The sequence below is a fragment of the Neofelis nebulosa genome, chromosome 9 (genome assembly GCF_028018385.1).
Source record: "Neofelis nebulosa isolate mNeoNeb1 chromosome 9, mNeoNeb1.pri, whole genome shotgun sequence".
NCBI lineage: Eukaryota > Metazoa > Chordata > Mammalia > Carnivora > Felidae > Neofelis > Neofelis nebulosa.
The window spans coordinates 7044927-7069258 of record NC_080790.1 but is presented as its reverse complement, the minus strand read 5'-3'; the positions used below and the strand labels follow the sequence as shown (position 1 = coordinate 7069258).

The 24332-nt window shown below is 42.1% G+C and overlaps 1 protein-coding gene across 1 annotated transcript in view; it reads left to right on the top strand.

Moving 5' to 3' along the window:
• The first annotated feature begins 1746 nt into the window (after positions 1 to 1746).
• The window catches only part of YWHAQ (tyrosine 3-monooxygenase/tryptophan 5-monooxygenase activation protein theta), a 39340-nt gene continuing 16754 nt past the window's right edge, over positions 1747 to 24332 (top strand). The window contains exons 1-2 of the mRNA XM_058682510.1: positions 1747 to 1903; positions 2292 to 2648. Of these exons, the coding sequence (XP_058538493.1) occupies positions 2355 to 2648 (294 nt within the window). The 5' untranslated portion in view covers positions 1747 to 1903; positions 2292 to 2354. The remainder of the gene's footprint in view (positions 1904 to 2291; positions 2649 to 24332) is intronic.

Sequence of the window (24332 nt, the reverse complement as noted above, 5' to 3'; positions counted from 1 at the left end):
GAGAGCAGCAGAAACTTGCTCAAGGTCACCCAGGGATATGGCAGTACAGCCCAGACTTTCTGGCAAAGAATTAGCGTGCTTGCCCCTTCCCTCGCTGCCTACCACAGAGTTTCAGTCCCCTGACAATTCCCTTCAAGGGTCTCTGTCCCCCATCCACCTCCACTGGTATGTCCCCTCGCTTGGGCCGTCACTAATTTCTAAGCCTGAAATTCACTGGTCATACACAAAGCATTTTATCTGGCCTTCCACATGCCAATTCTTTCCATTGGGATTTCTTGGTGTCCAGCTCCACCCCAGCCCACATGGCCATAAACACTTGTGTGTCTGCAGCCTGGCCCCAGGGATTCCAGAAATAACAGCGGGGCCCTACATTAGAACGCTAGAACATAGTGAGGCATTTTTGCGTTGACACAGGCCCTTTGCAACCCAGGCCTCCCCTGTCCGTCAAAGCACAAAGCAACCTTTACGAGTCTGGACAGGGAGGGGCGTGTAGGAGGGAATTTAGATTTCTGGAAAGTCTGTACCTTCTCCTGCCATCTGTGTGACCTCTCAGATCTTCTATTCTAGAGATTCTCCAGATCTGCTCCAGCCCCCAGTTAGATTTAAAATCCTTCCTCAGCTGTGGCATTCTTTGGCTTTCAAAGATCCACTCCCTTGGACGTGCTGGAATTGGAATCACAGCAGCGTGAGCCCAGATGGCAATTTTCAACTTAAGGTGGCACAGAAGCCTCTTCCCAGACGCCCAGAACAGTCACCTTATTTGTCAGGCACTGGGGAAGTGCCAGGAGAGAAAGGAGTGGCTGGAGGGGTGTGCCTAGTTTAAAGAGAAAAGAAAGTGCTAGTGGTGACCCTGAATAGGAGCCATCTGGGGCAAACTTTCTCCCTTCAGAAGGGTGTGACCAGGACAAAGTCGAGAAAGTCAAAAGTCAAAAGCGAACACCTAGGGAGAGAAGTTTAGGTTTTCAAGGGTCCTCTCAAAAATAAAACCCATATACACATATAACAATGTGGGAAAAAACATGTGTTCAGATGCATAACCTGGAAAGACTAGAAAGAAATATAAGAGCTGCTTTGGGCGGGGAGGGGTGTTTAATGGGTGTTTTTCTCCAAATTATCCCGAATGTCATTTCCCATTTTAAAGAAAATCAGAATATCTGGCCATTGCCGGAGAGACCTGCTTGGACTTTCCTGGGGGTTTCATAAGGGAGTTTTCGGTTTTAGGTGCCTGTCTGAAAACTCGAATTAATCATGTAAAGTCATTCTTAAGCCACCTTCTCCAGGAACGAATTCTTCTTTAATGGGGATGGGATCATTTCTAATTCGCAGCTCCAATCGCAACGTCATTAAAGGCTGGGTTCAGTGTGTGGAGCTCCAAACCTTTGTCTCGAAAAGGAAGGTGGCGGTTCAGAAAGCAGCTCGTGCAGCGGTGCTGCAGCAGGAGACGCGGCCACCGCAGGAGAGGTGGTGCGAGCCTCCCGCTCCCGGGCCGCACCCACAAGTGCTGGGGGTGGCGGGGAGGATGAGGGGAGTTGGTAACAGCATCGCCATGGCAACAGTGACGTCCTTTTACCCTGGATCTAATTGGAGGAAACCCCGTGGCCGAAGCCGCAGCCTGCCGGCCAACCGAACTTGCCCAAGCCGACCCACCCTCCTAGCCTCCGCTTCCCCTCCCGCCCCGCCCTCTTTGCCCCCTTCCGCGCGCTCAGTGTTCATTGGCCAGCCGCGGGGCTGGAGGCGGGACTCTCGGATGCAGCTCGGCGCGTCATTGGGCGGTAGGAGGGAGGGCAGCCGCGCGGCGGCCCGCCCCTCGGCTCCGGGGTAGGCTGAGACGGGAGGGTCCTCGGCTAAAGCCAAAAGCGGATCAAAGTGGTGGGACTCGCGCCGCGGCCGCGGAGACGTGAAGGTGAGCGCCACGGTCGCCGCTGGCCCTCCTCGGGCCTGGCCGGGCTTGAGGGCAGGGCGGGAGGCCGGCCCCCGGGAGCGGCCGGCCTCGACGCCGCTCTCATCAGGGGCGGCTCTGGCGGCAAGGTGTGGGCCAACGGCCGCTTCCATCTTGGGCCGGGCGGGCGCGGGAGCGGCCCTTCCTCCTCCCCTCGCCGCGGGCCGCCTCCGCGGGGCGCCCCTCGGCCTCCCGGGCGCCGGCGGGGAGCGTGGGCGGGGGAGGGAAATTCAACTGGGCGGCGCGTGCGGGGACGGACAAAAGGGGCGGCGGGCGGGCGGCCCGGGGCGGCGGGCGCATTGTCTGACGGCGCCGCCCCCGCCTTTCTGTCCGCTCCCTCTCCCGCCCGCAGGCCGTCCGCACGCCTCCTCCCGATCCGGGTCGGTGCTCGCCCTCGCTCTATCTCCCCGTCCTCATGGAGAAGACGGAGCTGATCCAGAAGGCGAAGCTGGCCGAGCAGGCCGAGCGCTACGACGACATGGCCACCTGCATGAAGGCCGTGACCGAGCAGGGCGCCGAGCTGTCGAACGAGGAGCGCAACCTGCTCTCGGTGGCCTACAAGAACGTGGTGGGGGGCCGCAGGTCCGCCTGGAGGGTCATCTCGAGCATCGAGCAGAAAACCGACACCTCCGACAAGAAGTTGCAGCTGATTAAGGACTACCGGGAGAAAGTGGAGTCTGAGCTGAGGTCCATCTGCACCACGGTGCTGGTGAGTCTACACTCGTCGGGGTTGGGGGTGGGGGGGAGAGGAGAAGGGGCGGCGGGAGCCGGGGAAATGTGCGTCTGGGGCGCCAAGGCCCTTTTGTGTGAAGCCTTTCATTGAGAATTTCATGGGAACGGGAAAGAAATGTGGGCCGGGGCTTGCCTAATTGTCTGCCGACGTGTGGAGGGTTTGAGCAGGTTAGCTTTGGCCTCTTTAATGTGTTTAGTTCCTGAGACTCAAAAAGCTGCTTTTCCAGGGGTGAGCAGATCTTTGCCCAGATGCTGGGTTGCTTGCTACGCTGTGTAGCTTCGAAACGTCCGAGTAGGTTTGTGCGAGACTGAAAATCATTTCTAAGCTTGCAGAGGAGATCTGGGCACCCTTTAAAGGTACGGAAACCACTCACAGACTCGAGCCTTTTTGAGCGGAGGTGCCGATGGAGACCATGTGTGAATAGTAGGTTTTCCTCGTAAACCTAGCAATGGAAATTTACTTAGAAAACCTGAACAGATACTTCGTTTTTCGGGTAAGAGTATCTGCTGAGCTTTTCCGTGTAGAATGGAGGGGGTGGGGAGAGTTCGGGAACTGTGAAAAAGGTGCAGCTGAATCTAAAGAACAAAATGTCCTGATAAATTTCGGTATTTGGTGACATTTTCTGGCTATCAGTTAGTTACACTTCAACACTGATGTATCGAATCAAATTCATTTCTGGTGTGGAGCGGGCGAGCAAAGCTTTCCAGGTTTTGAACTGTCCAGTTTTAGCAAGGGTGGCAATTGGGTGGAGTAGGGGACTGCTCTGATTCACTCTTATTAGTGAGAGAGAACATTTTTAGCTTTGTCATTGCATGGATCTTTTGGTCAATAACGTAAGTTTTTAAGTTTCAAATGCCAGTGTTGTATCCTGAAGTGGTTTTTTGTTTTTTTTTTTCCTTAGTACTACTTTTACAAAAGGCTTACTGATTTTTAACGTTTTAGGTGGGCTTTGAAAGGCAAGCATGCTAGATGGATGATTGATGATTCAGGAGGGCATAGAGGGGAAAATGCCTCTTTCCTTCCCAACCTTCTCTTCCTTGCCCCATCAGATCATGTGGGCAGGATTTTTTTTTTTTTTTTTTTTTTTACTTCTCTTTCTAATACCAATAATGGTTGATCTGGTCAAAATCATGGCTGATGGAGAGAGCAGGTAAAGGAGCAATGCAGAACGTGCACTTTATGTTATATTTATAGATCTCCTTAGCTTCCACACTCTGCCTGGCATGGAGGAGGCACTTTAAAAGCTTTTTGAGGGGCGCCTGAGTGGCTCAGTCCGTTGAGCCTCTGACTTCAGAGGGTTGGAGTCCGAGTTGGGCTCTGCTGACAGCTTGGAGCCTGGAGCTTCGGGTTCGGTGTCTCCCTCTTTTCTCTCTGCCTCTCCCCTGCTGGCTCGCTCTCTCTCTCTCTCTCTCTCTCTCACAAAAATAAATCAACATTTAAAAAATAAAGTAAAAGCTCGTTGAGCCAAATTGCTGCTGTCTTCGAGAAATTTGCCTACTTGAAAGCGAAGGTAGACTTGAATAGCATATGCTGATGGTTACTGACGACATTGACTCTATTCGGGAAGGAAGACTCCTACAAATCCCTTGGGTGAAAAGGAGAAGCTTTTCTACGAATGTAGTACTTGGGTGGCTCTCGCAGCACATTTGTCTCTTTCTGTTCAGTTATTACTTTGCACTTTGTTAGTTACCTTGCAGCAATTTAGAATTACCCCAGAGCTTTTCCTGTTCCCGAGCAAGTGAACTGTGGGCCAAAGGGATATTTAAGTTTGTGGTTCCTACAGATTTGGTTTTTATGATGGCACGAGTAGAGGAGAGTTTTGTTTGGTTGATAAGTGACTTGAAAGAGAGACCAGGGATATTAAAGCAGACTTTCATACAGACCATTTCAGTAAGAGAGAACCCCTGAAATGAGGACAATTTTTTTTTTTTTATGCCTAGTGAAATAGAAGAGTTTTAACTTGATTAATTGGCGACACCAAGGTGTAAGGAAAATATTTTTATTAACAAAATGACTTGACAAACTAATGATGACTTGATGGCTAGCCTATAAAGAAATGCTGGGAAAGCCCGTCTTTAAGTTGGCAACTGTATTTGAGGGTTTGGTATGTGCAAGGCACTTTGCTAAGCAGTATGGGGAAGAACAAAGCTGAGAACCATAGATTTTGTCTTCTGATAATTCATGGTAAGGAGTGCATATGGGCAATACCCAAATATATAATTTCCCTAAGAGGGTTATGAACAAAATGCTACATAGTTCAAAGAAAACTGAAACCTCAGGAAAAAAGCCTCACAAAGCGAGGTTTTTGGAGTGAGCTCTGGTGGAGGAGCATCTGCAAAGGGAGGGAGGTGGGAACTCCATATGACAATGTCATGGCTTTCCTCCTTTGGTTGACAATGGTGGAGGCATTGATTTTTGAATGGGTGTTGAAGGCCCTGTGTGTAAGCAGCATCTAGAATTCGTGGTTTGGGTGCTAATTTGTAATCGAACTGATAGATAAGGAAATGATAGACTAGGGAGCAAGAGTCTGATGACTGATAAATTAGTGATTTAATGTCGAGTCTATCAAAATAATGTGACGAGTGAAACAAGAGGTTTCCGAACATGGGTGCTATAACAAGATTTTTCTCTTTTTTCCTTTGTTGAACAGGAAGGGAATTTGGTGTGGAGGAAGTGAATTGTTATAGAAGGTGAAACTGACTTGTAGAAGACTAATAAAAGAGTAACCTGAACGATAGACAAAATTTTGGCCCTAAATAGCAGACATTTTCAGCCTCTTTCCCTTTTTTTTTTTTAATGTTTATTTTTGAGAGAGAGAGACACACATACACACAGAATGTGAGTAGGGGAGGGGCAGAGACAGAGGGAGACACAGAATCCGAGGCAGGCTTCAGGCTCTGAGCCATCAGCACAGAGCCCGATGCGGGGCTGGAACCCACAAACTGTGAGAGCATGACCTGAGCTGAAGTCAGACGCTCAACCGACCAAGCCACACAGGCGCCCCAACCTCTTTCCCTTTTATAGAGCAGTAGGTTGGGGTGGAATTATTTAGACTATTTAGTCAAAATGACCATGGTGGACAGTTCTTTAACTTTTTTATTTTATTTTCTGTTTTAAAAAATCTTTTTAAATATTTGTTCTTTTTTTTTTTTAATTTTTTTTTTTTAACGTTTATTTATTTTTGAGACAGAGAGAGACAGAGCATGAATGGGGGAGGGTCAGAGAGAGGGAGACACAGAATTTGAAACAGGCTCCAGGCTCTGAGCTGTCAGCACAGAGCCCGACGCGGGGCTTGAACTCACGGACCGCGAGATCATGACCTGAGCCGAAGTCGGTGGCTTAACCGACTGAGCCACCCAGGCGCCCCAATATTTGTTTATTCTTGAGAGAGAGAGGGAGACACAGAGCCCGATACAGAGCTCGAACCCATGAACCGGAAGATCATGACCTGAGCTGTAGTTGGATGCCCAACCAACTGAGCACCAGGACCCATCTTGTGATAAACACTATATTGAGAGAGGATACTGAACTGTAGAGGCAGAAAAAAATGTTAAAATCCAAATGAGTAATTGAAAGAGCAAAGGAGAATAAGAGGGCCCAAATGGCCAAGACCAGACTCTATGTAGAATCTTAGAGAAGTTAAAGATTTCACCAAGTTACCTGTCTCTCGGTTTGTGAAACTGGAGGGTTGGGCTAAGTTTCTGGGGTCTCTTCTCATTTTAATTTTTGGGGACTATGAAGTTATACAGGTCATGGCTATTCTTTCTACCTCTGTTCTGACTTTCTCTGAACTCTCAAATGAGTAATATTTAAAGTCCAGGTCGAAGAACATGTCACCGACAGTGTATGAAATGTTGGAAGAACTAACAATAGTGAAATGGTTGCAGGAAGAGGGGGTGCATGAGTTACTGGTTTATTGGGAATAGCAAAGTTTAAGCAAGAAAGAGTAGTAAGTTGTATGACAACCAGGAATGTGTGTAAGGGTCACCAAAGTCTTCTGGGACTTGGGAACAAAATCTGTCCTTTACAGAATCAGTGACCTTGGAGAAAGAACAAGACACTCAGAATGTATACAAGATAACCGCTATCTCAGACAATCCTATGTTGTCCTTTTGCGTCAGTGATCTTTTAGTAGACTAATTTTAATAAGCTGCTTCAATGCAACATTAATAATAACAGAAACTAAGGTGTATGTAAATAACAATCATTTAAAATGGGATATAGAAACTGAAAGTTGTCCGTGTATAAAAGCAGTGTAGCCTTAATTCAGTAATATGCTTGAATTTAGTTAAGGGTTCTAAATTAATCTTTTAATGAAAATTTGTGTTATTATTTTGAAGTAAGACTGATAATATTACTCTTGATAGTTAATGAATCTTAGCCTAATTTTATTGACATTGGAAAAATTCTGGGCTCTGGAATCAGACGGACTATTTTTAAGTCCTTATGCCATAGCCTTACACTGTTTTGACCGTGGGCAAGTTTCTTAATCTCTTGGCCTGTTTCTTCATCTATAAATTGGTGATAACAGTGCTTGTCTTAATAGGTTTGTAGCTAAAATAATAGCAAATAACTGACATTTATTGGACACTTACTATATATTAAGCACTGTTTTAAGCATTTTATACTCACTTTGTTCCCGTAAGTTGATAGTATTATTTCTGTTTTAAAGTTAAGAGAACTTAGGCAAAAGGAAAATAACTTGGTCAATGTATCACGAAGTTAGTAAGTGGTGGAACAGGGATTTGAACCCAAGTAGTCTGACTCCAGTGAAATTGAATGGAACTCATTCGGCCCTAAGTACAGTGTAGCTGACTGAAGATTACAGTGTGAGTCTTTTTTGAGGCATTTGTACAGTTTGATATGAGCCATTATGTTTGTAAGTTGTGAGGGAGGGAAGATAGATCTGTGGTGGACAAAACACTCTGAGTCTATAATTTTGAAGCCCTCTTTATATGCAGGATATTGCAATAAAATTCTAAAATTCTTGACTCTTGCATCTTTTGTTTTTAGATTGTTAGCTCTTTCAGCCAAGAATTGTTTTTTGAAGAGTGAAATGGAAAGGAACGTTGTACGTACAGACATCCAAGGGTAAAGTTAGATCAGGGGTTCTCAACCAGGTGAATTTAGCTCTTAGGGGACATTTGGCAAGTTCTGGAGATAGTTTTTGATTGTCAAGAATGGAAAGGAGGGGTGCCACTAACATATGAGTTAGAGACCTGAATGCTGCTAAGCATCCTTTAATGCACAGGCAAATCCACAACAACAGAATTACCCAGCCCAAAGTGTCAGTAATGCCAAGGTTGAGAAACTGTGGACTGGATCGTGAATAAAATGAGCAGTATTCAGTTGATCTGGATTGTATAATGCCTGTCCTTCGGGTCCTTATTAACATGTTGGCATCTCGTCAGAACCCTTTGTCTAGAGTTCAGTCATTTGTGTTTTTTCTCCTTGTTACTATTGTGTGTGTGCTGTTTGATTCTAGAGTTCACTTTTCTGGAACTTAATCTGGTGTCCTGTATTTTCAAGGATACGCATCATGGGTGCCTCCAAAGCTCTGAGCTTTGCTCTTTGAAAAACTTGGCATAGAAGAAAACTGATGAATGGCAAATATTCCCCTCTCATTCATAACTGCCACATATAGAATATATATAGCAGTGCATATCCACACGTGGTTCCAGGCTTTTAAACCCTTGGTGTGTGTTTTTTTTAGGATGTTGCATAATTATACTGATGGCTTATTGAACATTTAGGTTGTAAGTCTCACGTATGGTTTTACTTATAAAATGGTACCATAGCATGGGATTAGTTAATTCAAGGTGCTTAACACTTGGGAGATCTGCTTTATCATATTGATATTGATGTTCCTGTGTGATACTTCTCAATACCAGCTTTTGTGTTTAGCTCTGTTTTTTTCAGAGTAAGAATAGAAAATATCTTTATACTACTGACTCTCTAGGTTTTAAGGAAGGGTAGTAGAGAAGGCATCCATTTAAAAGATAGGAAGAGCTGGGGTGCCTGGGTGGCTCCCTTGGTTAAGTGTCTGACCTCAGTCGGCCATGACCATGAGGTAATGATCTCATGGTTCTCGAGTTCAAGCCCCACTTTGGGCTCTGCACTGACAGCTCAGAGCCTGGAGCCTGCTTCAGATTCTGTGTCTCCCTCTCTCTCTGCCCTCCCCCACTTGTGGTCTTTCTCTCTCTCCCTCTCTCAAAAATATTTAAAAAAAATTTTTTTAAGATAGAAGAAAAAATAAATAAAAATTATAGTTCATCCATTGCTACTTTAAACTCTTAATCCGTAGGTAAATCAGTGATGAAGTTTTCTTGAATATTTCATGATAAATAATTTGACCAGATTTGAAAACATTGTTTGCATTTTGAAGTATTTCAAGACAAAATGATGTTATATAGGACTTCAGAATAATGGGTGGGAGTGTAAATAAAGAGTGGCTATGAATCAGTAGAAGTGCAGCTGGCTTTAATGGGAATTCATTATACTATTCTTTCTTGTGTATGTCTGAAATTTTCCATAACTAAAAAGGTTTTCCCCTCCCAGAAATACCACTCCCTAGGTATTTACACAAGAGGGATGAAGACGTAGGTCCAGAGGAAGACCTGGACAAAAATCTTTATCCTAAAAGCAAAAAATTGGCAGCAATCCATTAGTAGTAAAGTGGATAAACTGTGATAATGTATATATGGTGGAATACTGCTCAGCAATAAAAAAGGAATGGACTGTTGATATACACTGCAATATAGACAAGTTTCAAAAACATGCTAAGTGAAGGAAGCTGCATGAAAAAGTACATTGTGTGATTCCCTTTATATGAAAGTGTAGAAGAAGCAAAAGAGTAGTCTGTGGGTGAAAAATCAGAATAGTGGCCTCTGTGGGAATGTAGGCAGTGATTGACTTGACCAAAGGGAGCTTTTCGTGGTGATTATGATGTTCTTTATGTTGAAATGGGTTGAAGTTCCACAGGTATATGCATCTGTCAAAACTCAAAAAATGTACACCTAGCATTTATGCATTTCATTGTATGTAAATTTTGCTTCAAAAGGAAAAATGAGTGAATGTATGTACTGATATCTTCAGTTTACATGCAAACTAATAGAAATGAGTGGATATGTGATAGAGCGAATATAATATGACAAAAGGTTAATGGTAGAATCTGGGTGGTGGGTATAGAGGTGCTCACTGTAATTGGTGGTTGCCATGTATTAGGGGTATGACATTCCCCACTGTTGTGGTTGAATGCCTTTAAAACCTATAGCAAGAAAAAACAGTGAAACCTAAGTCTTACTGATGTCAAGATACGAGCATATATAGGAAGGTATTGATACCTACCTCAGAGAAACGGACTGATAGACTTGGCACCAAAGGGGTTGTTTTTATTTGGTGATGAGTGTTAATTAGATTGGAGTTATGGGGTACAGTGGAAGATTTACATAATTGACCGATACTCTAGGGCAGTGGGTTTGTTTGTTTGTTTGTTTTTAAGTAAACTCTTTGCCCAACGTGGGCTCAAACTCACAACCCCAAGATCAAGAGTTGCATGCTCGGGGCGCCTGGGTGGCTCAGTCAGTTGAGCGGCCGACTTCGGCTCAGGTCACGATCTCACGGTCCGTGAGTTCGAGCCCCGCGTCAGGCTCTGTGCTGACAGCTCAGAGACTGGAGCCTGCTTCAGATTCTGTGTCTCCCTCTCTCTCTGACCCTCCCTCATTCATGCTCTGTCTCTCTCTGTCTCAAAAATAAATAAACAAAAAAAAATTTAAAGAGTTGCATGCTCTACCAGCCAGGACAACCACACCTACCTCTAGGGCAGTGGTTTTCAAACTTCTTGGATTCTGGACACCTTTGCAACCTAAACACATTGTGGAACCCAAAAGCTTTTGTGGAAATTATTACCTATAGATGTTTACATTATTAGAAATTAAAAGTAATTGTTTAGAATGCATTTGGAATAATAAGCCTCTTAGTTAATATAATGTGTGGTTTTTAAGATTGTGGTAAAATATTTATAACATAAAATTTACTATTTTAAGTGTACCGTTCTAGGGCATGAAGTACGTGTACATTGTGCAACCGTCACCACCAGCCATCCCCAGAATTTTTTCATCTTTTCCAACTGAATTCCCTGTTCTTCCCTTCTGGCAACCACCATTCTTTCCATCTGTAAATTTGACTACTTTAGATACCACATATAAGTAGAATAATAACTTCTAAAAAGAAAAGTAAATAGTGGCATTGCTTCACGTTCCGTCTATTGTAATGTCCCATCTCTTGTAGCTTCTAGAAAACACTCATTTAAGAGTGACGGTGAGAAAGCAAATAGCATCTTAATATTGTGAAAATGGTTTGACTTTGTGCCTTCTCCCCAAAGAGTGCAAGAGAGACTCCTAGAGATCCCCAGATCACACTTTGAAAATTGCTGCTCTGGGGGGATTCTGCCTTGAAACTTGCTAGTCGTCATTGTGATGAGTGATTGAGCACTTTTCTGAGTAGTTGAGTCCATATTAATTCCTGAAAAATGAAAGAACTGGTATTTTGGAATGGCTTCTGCTTCCTTAGATTGAGAATGTTAATGTAAGGTTAATATAATCTCTGTCTTCGCTCTGATCTCTGAACCCAAAAGCAGAGTTGGCATTAATGAAATATGTAGATAATGATCTTTTGGAGTTGCTTGCATTTAGCTTTGAAAGTTACACGGCTTTGGGGTGCTTGGGGGGGGCTCAGTTGGTTAAGTGTCCGATTTCGGCTTAGGTCACGATCTCACGGTTCCTCAGTTTGAGCCCCCATTGGGTTCTCTGCTGTCAGCACAGAGCCCGCTTTGGATACTCTGTCCTCCTTTCTCTCTGTGTTTCCTAGCTCATTCTCTCTCTTTCTCAAAATAAATAAACTTTAAAAAAAAAAAAAAAAAAAAAAAGAAGTTACACAGCTTTTGAAGACAGGTTAGTTGTGAATCAGCATGGTCCAAGCATCTCAAAAAAAAACCTTTGTCTTTCACACAGATCTTCCCAATCCATTTTACATTTTTTCTATCTACATGAGCTGTATTCCATGATCTCTTCATCCTCTGGACCTTTTACTCTAGCTGGGTTTGGCATAATGTGGTACTAAGTGTGTGTCGTAACTATTCCTTAGTTTAGTGACTGTGAACGTTGTCTCTCCTGTATGTTTGCCTAGGCTTTACTTGCAGAAATGGGGAAACGGTGGTGCAGGCGGTGAGAACGTGACTGTGAGGATTTCTAGAAATTTAATGTAAGTGCTTTCTTCTTAAAGGGCCAGCTTAGATTGCTGTTTATAAATGTCAGGGTAACCGGGAATTAAGTGAGAAGGTACATGAAAATACTTCTAAATACTTAAGAGTGTGATACTGATGTTCACATCACACTTTTTACTGGTCAGGTTACTCTTGGCCGGCGTTAGTCCTTTAGAATTAGTACTCTCACTTCGCCTCTTGTTTTGCTCAGTCCAGGCCATTACTTGAGCATAGCTCAGAAAAGTTTTGCTCTTTAGGAACTATAGTATTAGAGCCCTGCCGTTAACACACATACATAAATGGTGTTTTGACCTTTCTGCCTGGTATTATTTCCACGTATTGAGCAGTATATTTTTTAGACCTTCAATGCTTGTGCTGTCTTCTCATAATTCTGATAGACTAGTGAAGAGGTTGGAAAGGTTACAGTAAGGGTTTATGCATCTTTTAATCAGAAAATACTCTAGATTATTTGGAGGCTGGTTACAGAGACCATCTCGGTGATGTCAAAAACTTAGAGTTTGGCAGGATTGAATATCCCATTAATATCATTATGTTATGTGAAAGTTATTTTTAATGTAATTTAGCTTTTACTGTGTTTAATCTTGTAAGCATGATAAACATCCAAGGACCGACATTTGAGATGGGAAATGGTGTAGTATGTTGAAGTGACTTCATATTGAGATGAGAGCATTTATCAAACTACTGATGGTCCCCAGAGAATTTTTATTTCTTCCTCCTTTCCCATACCTGCCAAGATATTTGAGGTAGAAAAAAACTTGGGAACCATATAATTAGAGGAATGATCAAGAGAATAACGACTTGAGCGGATGAGGGAAAGAAGCAGAGGAGTGTGCCTTGGCTGGGCTCAATGGCTAAGTCTAAGAGTGAAGAAGATATTTAAAAGGCAGTGTTTATTCGGCAAATTTCTTTTATCTAAGGGCATTTCGTTTATTTTGCACAGAGATTAGACTATAATTAAGGAAATGGCATTTTTTATTATTTTATTTCTTGTCACTATTTTTTATCTTTATTGGTGTATTTAAATATGGCAGAGTGGAGTGCCTGGCTGGCCCGGTTGGTAGAGCATGCAGCTCCTGATCGTGGGGTCGGGAGTACAAGCCCCACGTTGGGTGTAGAGCTTACTTTTAAAAAAATAATTAAAAGTGTGTGTGTGTGTGTGTATGTACGTATGTATGTATGTATGTATAATTCAAATACTGTAAAATTCGCCTATTTAAAGTATATGATTCCGCAGTTTTTAGTGTATTCACAAAGTTGTACGATGCCACTACTGTAATTTTGGAACATTTTCATCATCACAAAAAGAAAAACTATGCCTGTTAACAGTTACTCCCCATCTTCCTTTCCCCCAGCTCCTGAGAACTACTAATTTACTTTGTAATTCCTTTTTTTTTTTTTTTAATTTTTTTAATGTTTATTTATTTTTGACAAAGAGACAGAGCATGAGCAGGGGAGGGACAGAGAGAGAGGGAGACACAGAATCCAAAGCAGGTTCCAGGCTCTGAGTTGTCAGCACAGAGCCTGACACGGGGCTCGATCTCACAAAGTTTGAGATCATGACCTGAGCCGAAGTCAGATGCTCCACCGACTGAGCCACCCAGGCGCCCCTAATTTACTTTGTATTTCTGTAGATTTGCCTATTTTGGACATTTTATCATATAACTGGAATCATACACTCTGCGGCCTTTTGTGTCTGACTTCTTTCACATAGCATAATGTCTTAAAGGCTAAAGACTTAGCCACGTCTTTTTATGGCTGAATAATATACCATTGTATGAATATACTACGTTTTTATCCCATTATCTGTCTGTGGGTATTTGGATTCCTTCCAGATTTGACGATTTCAAATAATGCTACTGTGAACATTCATGTACACGTTTTTGTGTGAGCATGTTTTCATTTCTCTTGAGTATATACCTGGGTCATGTGCTAATGCTTTTTACGCATTTGGGGAACTACTAAAGTGCCTGAGCGGCTGCACCATCTAAAACTCCCACCATCGTGGAATCTGCATCCTCACCAGCAATGCTAGTGGGTGGGAAGCAGTATCTCCCTGTGCCTTTGATTTACATTTTCCAGATGATTAATGGATGTTGTATATATTTTCATGTGCTTACTGGCCATCTGTGTATCTTTGGGAGAATTGGCAGTTCCAAACCTTTGCTCATGTTTTAATTGGGTTGTCTTTGTTAAGTTGTAATATTACTTTATATATTGTGGATACTGTGCTTTTATCAGTTACAGGATTTACAAATATATTCTCCCATTTTGTAGGTTGTCATTTACTTGCTCGATAGTGTCCTTTGAAACACAAAAGTCGGTAATTCTGATGAAGTCCAATTTGTTTTTTTTCTTAGGTTGCTTCTGCTCTTGGTGTAATATGTAAGGAACCATTGCCTAACCCAACGTCATGAAGATGTACACTTTTCATCTAAGACTTAAAGTATCTTAGGTGTTACATTGAGGGTTTTGGTCCATTTGAGTTAATTTTTGTATATGGTGGGAGGAAGGGGTCCAACCTTCATGTCTTTTCGTGTGGTTGTTCAGTTGCCTGGCACCATTTGTTGAACTGCTAGTTAATAGATCCTTTTTTTTTTTTTTTTTTCAATTTGTTGATTTTTTTTTATTTACAGATAATACAAATAGATGGTTAAAAAGTCAGTTCTTACGTAAAAGGGTATACAGTGAAAAGTATATCTTCTCTCAGACGCAATAACTATTACCAGTATGGGTCCGGAGGTAATTTTATCCCTGTGCAAGCATGTCTCGGAGATAAGTTCATGTCCGTATACATAGATTTTGTAACTTTCGATAGTTATATGTTACTTCATTGTGAGCATTACCGTACTTAATTTGACTGGTAACCTAGTGCTGGACATGAGGTGGCTTCCAGTTTCTGTGACTACCTAGTGCTTGCATGACTCTCCTTGCCTTCAGGTCTTAGTACTTAAGAGTTTTGAATAATTAATATACCCTTGATTTGAAATTCTCAACTTAAGGAAGAAATAGTCAGAAATGGTTTGGCATAAAAGTTCACTTAAGGAAAACTTGTGACTACTCCGTCCTTAAACTTGAGCCAAATTGTTTACCCAGAGTACTCCATAGTTTGTTTCTATCCCTCTACTTACTGCTGTTCTCACTTGTAAAGCTTTCCCTCTACCATTTTTGTATGTTGAAATCACAGCTACCCTGCAAGATAATTTAGGTGCCCCTGCACTCATTCCATAGTCAGTTACCAATTATTGTTTATAATACTTTCAGATCTGTTTCCTTGCACTACTCCATGTGCAGTGGATAGATGAGACGTGTGTTTACCTGTAAGAAAACTGAAGCATATTAATTTACATACTTACATAGCCGGTTAGCTGTGAACTCAAATTCACCTTTTATAGAAAAGTACTTTTGTCCACTGCCTTTTATCATAAAGCCTTCCTTTACAGACCACGTTCATCTGAGATCATCTCTCCTTTCTCTGGGTTCTCTTTTGTCTGGAAGTAGGGAGAATTGGGGCTTTACACAACCATGCTCTTCAACGAGAGCAGCTCCCATTTATCTCTTTTGATACATACTTCTGTTTAAAAAGAGTTGGGGAAGGAAGTAATTATCGATTGGTAAGACATTCAACTATTACCATGTTAAAAGAAGTCCATTTTCCTTAATGGGACTTAGGAGACCTTCCAGTTTTTCTCGAAGCCTCCTTTCTCACTCTTCCTTCCCTCTGTGCTCCAGCCACATGGAACTACTTTCCTGTTCTCCTGTATTGTGAACTTTCTTACTCTTGCTCTCATGCTCTCCCCTGTGTAAGAATGTGTTATCACGTTTACGTAACCTTTTCTTTCTCACTAGGCCTAGTGATGAGGCCCAATTCCATAGGTAGTGTCTGGAGTTTACCTGTGTCCTGCCTTCTTCTTGTGGCTGCCCCCAAAATAAATGGTAACCAGTTCAGATCAGTATTGGCAAGCTGTAAGGGTATGTAAGAATAAAGACTTCATCTTTTTTTTTTTTCCCTCTCTATTTTACTAAGCACTACTTTATTTTTCAAGGTTATTGTTTTGTGCTGTACCCAGTAGTTCAGTAGAATATAATCGGTAACCTGCATAAATTTAGTTCCAAATGTAGAATAATTTCCTTACCACAGTCTCTTAAATTCCTGTTGACTCTTTTCTTCCCTTTGTACCCTGTGACAGCTATCTGATAGACGGGAGCACTGTATATAATATAGCAGCAAAGATAAATGTATGTGGCACGGGTTAGCTGTCGATGGGAAAGTTAGTCTACAAATAATTCTATAATTTCTGTGCTTTAGAAATGGCTTAATCCAGCTTGTCATAGACTTACAAAAGACAGAGTTCATGGGGGTGCCTGGGTGGTTAAGCCTCTTGAGCATCTCGCACTTGTATTCGGCTCAAGTCATGATCTCATGGTTTGCAGGATTGAACCCCGCATTAGGATTGAGTGCACTGTCAGCATGGAGCCTGCTTGGAATTCTCTCCCTCTCCCCCCCTCCCCTTCCCTGTCTGCCCCTCCTGTGCTCTCCCTCTCAAAATAAATAAACTTAAAAAAAAGGCAAAGTTTGTATAAAAGTACACCGGTGTCTTCAATAGTATAAGCTATGAACTATTTTTAGTAGTTTTCCTAGGAAATCTCAAAACTTGACCCATATAGTAAGCTAGCAAGGCAGTTTTGGCCTGATTTTAATTACTAGAACATGCTTTGTATTAGAGATCAAGATGTCTGTCAGTACCAAACTTAAGATTTGACTTCCTGTTTTGTTTTGGTATTCCTTTTTTTTTTTTTTTTTTTTTTTTTTAAAGTTTATTTATTTTTGACAGAGAGTACGAGCATGAGCTGGGGAGATGCAGAGAGAGAGAGGGAGACACAGAATCCGAAGCAGGCTCCAGGTTCCAAGCTGTCAGCACAGGGCCCCGACACAGGGCTCGAACTCACGAACTGTGAGATGACCTGGGCTGAAGTCGGACGCTTAACCGACTGCGCCACCCAGGCGCCCCAAGGTCTGTTACTTTTAGAATTATGTTTCAAAAGTTTGAATACAGTTGGATTTTAGTTTAACACTACAGTCAGCTCTTTCTCCCAAGAACGCATGTGCGCATTCATGAATGCCCTGGGTTTGTGTGACTTTTAATAAATAGTAACTGTTGCTATGATGGCCCAATAACAGTTTTGCAAGGATTCCCCACTGCCACCAAAATCAGGATAAGGAAGAGTTTGTTTGGCAGGGGCACCAGATGAGTAAAAGCATAGTGGACATTGATGGCCCAGGGTTTGTCCCCTTGGCCTTTTGGGCTCCATGTCTCATTTGTTGGCAGTCTGAGAGTGGAACTGCAAAAACTGTAAATCGATCAGAGAATAATGTTAATTGCCTACAGACCAGTTTACAGGAGGAACCAAATTCAGCATTAGGAAATCGCTTGGTGAGCACAGAAATCAACAAAAGGTGATGGTTAGATGATCTTAATGACTAGTTACTCTGACACCTGCTGCATCCAGCCTTGGTATAGGTGCTTTGGTTTTGGAAGACTGTGTTCATGGACCCAAGTACCTTGTCACTAGTGCTGGAGATTACTTGGTGTTTGCTTTTTCACTTTCTCCCCAGCACCTGCCGTGTTACCAGCTTCTAACATAATTATTGCCAATATGTTTGGCTTCAGGTATATGGGAGGTGCCTCATTATTGCTCGGCGCTTGCTCTTCCTGCTGTTGCAGGAATGGTAATCATAGAAATAAGGTTGGACCTCAGTCAGGACAGTGCTTCCCAAATGTTTTTGTGTTATGGTACACAGAAAAACCATCTTTATATGACACACTGGGGAAAATGGATTCCCCCCCCCCCCCCCCGCCCCAGCCGAGCTCACCCTGCTGCTGAGAGGTTCAGTATCTGTTTACCATTTATATTAGTTGAAATCTATAGGTTAGAGTCTTATTCTGGAGGATGGTGAGTGCTAGGCTATAAATTTATTCTTTCTTTAGCAGGCCATTGGGATTTTTGAGCAAGGGATTATTAATATACCCAGAATGGAATTTAAGGTTAATCTGGCAGCAGGCTATAAAATGGATTAGAGAAAGACAGCCCCTAAAGCCTGATAGATCAGTTAGGTGATTGGATTAGTTGAGGTGAAATGATACGGTTAACTTGGATGATAGAAATAGGAATGAGGCTTGAGAAGATCAACATGTAGACGCAGAGAGGGCTTGACAGCTGGTGGTAGGATGAGAAACGCAGAGTGACAGTCAAAGGAGTGCTGATGGACCTGGGTGGCTAGGAGGGGAGGGAGGATGGTGGAATAATGAGTAGAAATAAGGACTGTAAGTATAGTAGCAGGTTTGGAAAGACATTTACTTCTGTTTGGGACATTTTGAGGTCTAGTAGAAACTCATGTTTATAAATGTATGAAGACGCTCAACCATATAACACTACAGAGAAGTTGGGAGTGTGGATGGGCTGGTAGAAGGAGTTGCTTCCTTACCTCCCTGAGTTTAGTGCACTTCAGAGCATGGCCTTTAGCTTTGTGGACTCAAACACACTTCAGGCATAGATCCACACCAATCAGGTTCAGTGCGATTGGTGTATAAAACCAAGAACATTGGGGTGCCTGGGTGGCTCCGTCAGCTAAGTGTCCGACTTCAGCTCACGTCATGATGATCTCATGGTTCGTGGGCTTGAGCCCCGAGCGGGGCTCTGCACTGACAGTGAGGAGCCTGCTTGGGAGTCACTCTCTCTCCCTCCCTCTCTGCTCCTCCCCCAGTGGCTTGCTCTCTCTCAAAATAAATACACTTAGGAGAAAAAAACCAAGAGCATTATTCGTTTACGGTGAGGAATAACTGGCACAAAGATTGCAGTGCTTGTATTGGCATGACCAGCATGTTCTCTTTCAGTGGGCAGATAGACTCACATAGGAATCAAGTCATCGTCAGGAAGTTGCTTAGTAAGTGTGGGCTCCTGATGAGTTCCGTGGCTGCTCAAGTGTATAATGGCCATCGTCTCCACGGCAGGGCATGGGTTTGTCAGTGGGTTGGTGGACTGTAATTCACACTCCTTAGGCAACATGTTGGATTGTTTTCTTCCGTGTCTGTCCCTTTTCTGTGTCCATGTCTCTCTGTTCTTTCTGATCGACTCCTCCTTATTTTTAAAATATATTTATTTTGCATACTGTCAGATTACAGGCGTTTTGCATTTTTATTAATTTGCTATACAGAGTTTTGTATCAAATCTAGACAAAATAAAGCCTTCAGTGGTGTATAGTTAAGGAGAGGGAGATATATGTTCCCAAAGTATACAATGCTTATTGGTCTGAGGTTTCCAAATGAAGTCTTGACTGAGGTAAAATTACATCCATGAGTTTAGGTGACTAAATACCAGAGGGCCTGGGGAGTAAGGCCAAAGGAAGCATTAGGATGACACCCAGGTTTCTAACTAGGGCAACCAGGTGCTTTTGCTAAGAAAATTGAATAGGGGAAGAGAATCAACAGTAGGCTGTGTTAGCAAGGCAAATTTATTTATTTTTTTAATGTGTAAAGTTTAAAGTCTCAAAGGCCCGTCCAGGGGGACTTGTGTGTGTGCGTGCGCGTGTGTGCATAGGAGCACTCGCTCAGCCTGGTTGTAAGAGAAAAATACGTGTGGTGGTACATGGTCATTGAGGCTTATGTGTCACATAGTGTTCTGGATCAATTTGCATGAACTCACTTAATCTTCATGACAACCCAGTGGAGTAATAGAGATTGGCATTAACTCTGTTTCACAGGTGAATAGACAGGTTTAGAAGTGGAAACGTTAATTGCCCAAATAGGTAAAGGGCAAATCTGTGGGTCATTAGCATGTAGATGTTGGTTAAAATCATGCCAATAAATACCTCAAATGAACCCACACCTTGTCAGTTACCTTAAAATGGTAGTGAGCTATTGAGATATTTGAGATCTTTGATTATTCTAATGAAACCTTTCTTCCTGGTAGCAAATGAATACTTGTCAGATTTTAGAAAGTGTAGTCAAAAAGGCAGACACTTGTTGAAAAAAAATATAACCGTACTTAAAAATGTAGGGGCTCCTGGGTGGCTCAATTGGTTAAGCCGCCTGCTCTTGACTCTTGATTTCAGTTCAGGTCATGATCTCACGTGAGATGGAGCCTTGGGCTCTGTGCTGACAGCACAGAGCCTGCTTGGGTTTCTCTCTTTCTCTCTCTCTCTGCCCCTCCCCCCCCCCCCAAATAAATAAGTAAACTTCTAAGAAAAGGTAGATAATCCTCTAAAAGAGGGTTGGGAGACACATTTCCTTTTTATAACCAACTCAGTTCTTTTCGCATGCTAAGTACAAAAGAAGTTCTGTATTTCTAAATAATCCAATACAACCCTCTGCGAACATGAGGTGTCACACATGTATTGTTATTCAACATGTTGTAATAATTTTGTGTTGTTACAGTTTTAGGAAAGTGGAAACTTCACAGATTAAGACCAGGAATTTTTCAGTTATGTGAAATTTCAGTTACTGTAATTATTCTAACTGGTGACTTCTCTTTTATTCCATTATTTCTTCCTTCCCACTCCCAAAAGGGTTTTTTCAGTAAAGATCTGAGTGGGAACTTCTCTCTTTGATAGATCATTTATTTTGCACCTGCTTTTATATGGTACTTTAATTGGTTGAGGAATTCTGACTGACAGTTGTTTTTCTCAGCACTTGGAAGATACTTGATTGTTTTCTGATGAAAAATCAGCCTGTCGGTCATATTGTTGTTTCTTCCTTGATAGGTAACGTGTCCTTTCTCTGGTTGCTTCTAAGAATTTTCTTGTCTTTGGCACTCTTCATCTTACCATGCTGGTCTAGGTATGAATTTATGTTTATTTTATCTTGCTTGGGTTCAGTGTACTTTTCTACTCTGACAATGGTGTCTTTTATATTATAACTGGGAGAGTCTCAGCCTTATTTCTGAATAGCATCTCTTCTTCATTCTTTCCTTCTCTGGAATTCGTATCACATGTTCTCTTAAACATCATTTTTTAGGCATCTCTGTAGAATTCTACTTGCATCTATAGACTTATCCATAATTTTTTTCATCTTGGTAGTTATTTGTCCTCTGCTTTGATTAGTTTCTTAAAGTAAGCCTTCCATTTTACTAATTTTCTCTCTTTTAATTCTAAAAACCTTTCCCCCTCTTCCCTCACTTCCAGGCTGCCTTTTCTTAATTTACTGTATCCTGTTCTTCCTCCTAGCTTCTGTTCCCTGCCCCCTTTTTTAAAAAAATATTTTTGCTTATTTGAATCAAGTGAAAGTGTCAAACTTCTACAAAGATAAAGAGAATGTTGTAATAACCCATTTCCCAGCTTTAACAATTATGAATTCTGTTTTTTGTTTATATCCCCACCAGAAACACTCCTCTGCCTCCATTTGAAGCTAGTCCTGGGCATCATCTGTTTGATCCATAACTATTAAAATGTAGGTCTTGAATCATTTTTAACATACTTATTTTAGGGGCGCCTCGGTGGCTCAGTTGATGAGTCTTCTGACTTTGGCTCAGGTCATGATCTTATGGTTTGTGAGTTCAAGCCCCTCATTGGGCTCCCTGCTGTCAGCAGCACAGAGCCTGCTTCAGGTCCTCTGCCCCCCTCTTTTCTGCCCCTCTCCTGCTGTCACACATGCACATGTTCTCTTTCTAAATAAATATTTATCATACTTTATGTTTTATTACACACTGTCGTTTTTTAAGTTCTTCGGGTTCTAACCATCCCTTGTTTGCGTGTTGATCCCGTAGAGTGGATCTGTCCCTTGAGTAGCTTTGTTGTTGTTGTTCTTTAACGTTTATTTATTTTTGAGACACAGAGAGACAGAGCACGAAGGGGGGAGGGTCAGAGAGAGAGGGAGACATAGAATCTGAAACAGGCTCCAGGCTCTGAGCTGTCAGCCCAGAGCCCGACACGGGGCTCAAACTCACGGACCCTGAGATCATGACCTGGGCCGAAATCAGACACTTAACCGACTGAGCCACCCAGGAACCCCTGTTGTTTTTAATAATATGGATGTAGCTTTTTCCATGGAACTTGTGGCTGTGCCTTGCATTTGTAGAAGTAGCTTTACACAGTGCTTTTGGGGATTTGTTTCTTCTGGGCACACTAAGCTTCAGCTCATTTTTACATACATTTTCAGCCCGTGGATTCACACATTGTGTATGAAATAAAAATCTAAATAAATAGCACCTGCACAGAACATGGGTTTGAGTTTCAGTGTTTTATGGGACACCGCACCCACCTGCCAGAAAACCCCAGGAAATAGCTTTCTTGCTACCTTTCAGCATTGACAGGTGTTTCTAGGGTCCCCAGTTCTGGCACACACCACTCTCTTTGTGTTACAAACCTTGACTTTTTGCTCTTAGTTTCATCTTATCCAGCATTTCGATGTCTCCTTTTTTCTTTTGGAGCTCTTGTAGTTTTTCTATTTTATTTGCTTCTATTTAGCGTTTTGATTATTTTTAGAAGGGAAAGTCTGTTCAGTCTCACTGTATTGCCAGAATCAGAGCCTTTTCTGCCCATCTATTTTAAGGTGGTGAGTCAGAGATTTCTTAAGTACTCCACTCCACCATACTAAGAGTGCATGAGTGTGTGTGTGTGTGTGTGTGTATTTTAATCTGTGGTACTGCTCTGCAAGTAACATTTAAAATGTGTAACCGTTTCATGTGGTCAGTAGACAGTACATTAAACACACATTCAGACTTGTATTTCAGTTAAAAATCTTCTGTCCTTGTATTTTATTTGGGCTAAAATTGAATAGTCACGTTAACTTGGACTTCTCATACTGAGAAGTATTTTGGTTATATTATATATGACTTAATGTAATAGAAAATATTAATAAATGCCATTTAATTGCCAGTCTTTAGATACATGAAACTTATATGAGATACATCTGGGAAATGAATCCATTAACGTATAAAGAGTTCTTACAAATCAGGAAGATGGCAAAGGACACAAACAGAGTGTTAATAGAAAAGGATACACAAGGGGCGCCTGGGTGGCGCAGTCGGTTAAGCGTCCGACTTCAGCCAGGTCACGATCTCGCGGTCCGTGAGTTCGACCCCCGCGTCAGGCTCTGGGCTGACGGCTCGGAGCCTGGAGCCTGTTTCCGATTCTGTGTCTCCCTCTCTCTCTGTCCCTCCCCCGTTCATGCTCTGTCTCTCTCTGTCCCAAAAATAAATAAAAACGTTGGAAAAAAAAAAAAAAAAGAAAAGAAAAGGATACACAACTATTTACTTCATTTATAATCAAGAAAACTGCAAACAGAAGCATAATAATGTATTCTCCCCTTACTAGATTGGAAAAGAGAAAAAAGAATGTTCCCTGGGTTCAGAGGATATTGAGAAATAGAAACATTAATAACATTGCTAGTGAGATTATAAATAATTGAAATCACCTGGGTGGCTCAGTCAGTTAAGCATCGACTTCTGCTCCAGTCATCATCTCGAAGTCCTTGAGTTTGAGCCCCGTGTCAGGCTCTGTGGTGACAGCTCAGAACCTGGAGCTTGCTTCGGATTCTGTGTCTCCCTCTCTCTCAAAAAATAAAGGTTAAAAAAAAAAAATTTTTTTTTTAAAAAATAAATTGGAATCACCTCCAGGGAGGACAGTTTAACAATTTATCCTAAGGATCAAGTGTACATTTTGTGCACTGTTGGAAATATCCAAAGATTTGAAGCAATTTAAATGTTCGTCAGTGGAGAGTATTTAAACATTTATAGTATGCCCATTTAGTGTACTACTGTGCAGTTTTAAATACATGGATATGGAATGATCTCAGAGGGATTATATGGAGATAAAAACAGGGTACAGAATAGTGTGTAGTGTGGTGATATGAGCGGGGTGGGGAACATGGATTTTAAATGTATAAAAAATATCTGGAAGAATGTATAAGAAACTGGAGGAAGGAAAGAACCGGATGGCTAAGAACCCAGGGGAGGGAGAGAAACTTTATTTAGCATTTTTGAATTTTCTGGGATGTACATGCATTACCTCTTATTTTAATGGCAACCAGAGTCTTCTTGTGTGTGAAGAGAAGATACAAATAAGGAAGAATCCTGTGGTGTTGATTTGAATTGGAGATACTAGTATGAGGTCATGATTTAAAAAAAAAAAAAAAAAAAAAAAAAAGGTTTCCTTGAAGGAGCAAAACCGTGAAATAACAGAATAGCAAGACTATTATTTTTCTGTAGGAATAACAGAGGGGTGGTTAACTCTTGCAGTTATTACTTTGATGAAAATAAAGAATCAGAAAAAGAAATGCACCCTGCACCGTTTCAAGGTAGTACTGTGCGTGAAATCCCGTTGCGCTCGCACCTGTGTCAGCATGCTTCTGTGCTATGGCCTGGGTTCATTGGACAAAGAATGA